Source organism: Aureococcus anophagefferens, assembly GCF_000186865.1.
Source record: "Aureococcus anophagefferens unplaced genomic scaffold AURANscaffold_7, whole genome shotgun sequence".
Taxonomy (NCBI): domain Eukaryota; class Pelagophyceae; order Pelagomonadales; family Pelagomonadaceae; genus Aureococcus; species Aureococcus anophagefferens.
The window spans coordinates 163178-164078 of record NW_008705567.1 but is presented as its reverse complement, the minus strand read 5'-3'; the positions used below and the strand labels follow the sequence as shown (position 1 = coordinate 164078).

At 54.4% G+C, this 901-nt stretch overlaps 1 protein-coding gene across 1 annotated transcript; it reads right to left on the bottom strand.

The window, feature by feature from the left end:
- Positions 1-220: 220 nt before the first annotated feature.
- On the bottom strand, positions 221-784 carry AURANDRAFT_63383 (expressed protein; the record flags this gene model as incomplete). The annotated part of the gene is made up of 1 exon (XM_009037776.1): positions 221-784. The coding sequence occupies one exon, from the start codon at positions 782-784 to the stop codon at positions 221-223; it is 564 nt and encodes a 187-aa protein (XP_009036024.1).
- Between the last annotated feature and the right edge of the window lie 117 nt (positions 785-901).

Here is a 901-nt window from a genome sequence, read left to right as displayed (position 1 = left end):
ACCCCCCCCCCCCCCCCTGGGCCACACACACGCGACTACCATGGACCACCATATGCAGCTCCCCACTGGATTTCTTGTACTCGGGGACTGACTTGGAGGTAGGGGCTCGCGATCGATGGCACTACTGAGAAGAGCGACGGAAACTCGTAGTTTTTCCTGCTGAGTTTCCACCAGCGTCACTTTTCGAGATCACCTTGGAATTGGAGAGAGAGAGACCATATCACGATGCTCGCGACTTACTTCGGAATATGCCTATACCTCTAAGGAATCCCCTCCCGCGTGCCGTAGCCTTCTTCTCGCCACTTGATGAGTCCTGAATGCCCACTGCAGGATTGGCATCGTGCCCTCGCACATCTTGGATTTCAGTTTCGACGCGAGGCCAAACAAACTTGCGCAATTCCTTGCGCCTCACACGACGCTGCGAACGAGCTCCCTGTGACGCTAGCCAATATACTGCCAATTTACCGAGAAAGAATGGCACTGTCAAGTTTCCTTGCTCAACTGCCTCTCTCGCAGCTTCGAGTTCATCTTGTACTGCAAGGTTATCAGAATGTTTGGCATCGCTAGCATCTTCTTCCACAAGTAGGCTCTTAAAAAATACATCAAGCTCCGCTACGCGTATGAGATCATGCTGAGAGAAAGGAATACTATCGTGAGCACCACGATGCGAAGCCGCTGCGCGCCGGAGTGTGAATTCGAACGCTGGCTTGAAAGTCTTCACCCGGGCGTGAGGCGCGGCAAGGTACGGCTGTAGTGCACGCGCAACTGAATCCTCATTTGCCATGGCACGCCACTCGCGAGCAACGATACTAAGTAGGGTGGGTGTTTCAAGGTACCGCTGACATGTGAGGTCTATCCTCGCCTCCCTCACGCGCAGCAGACGCGCACCGACTTGTGCCCT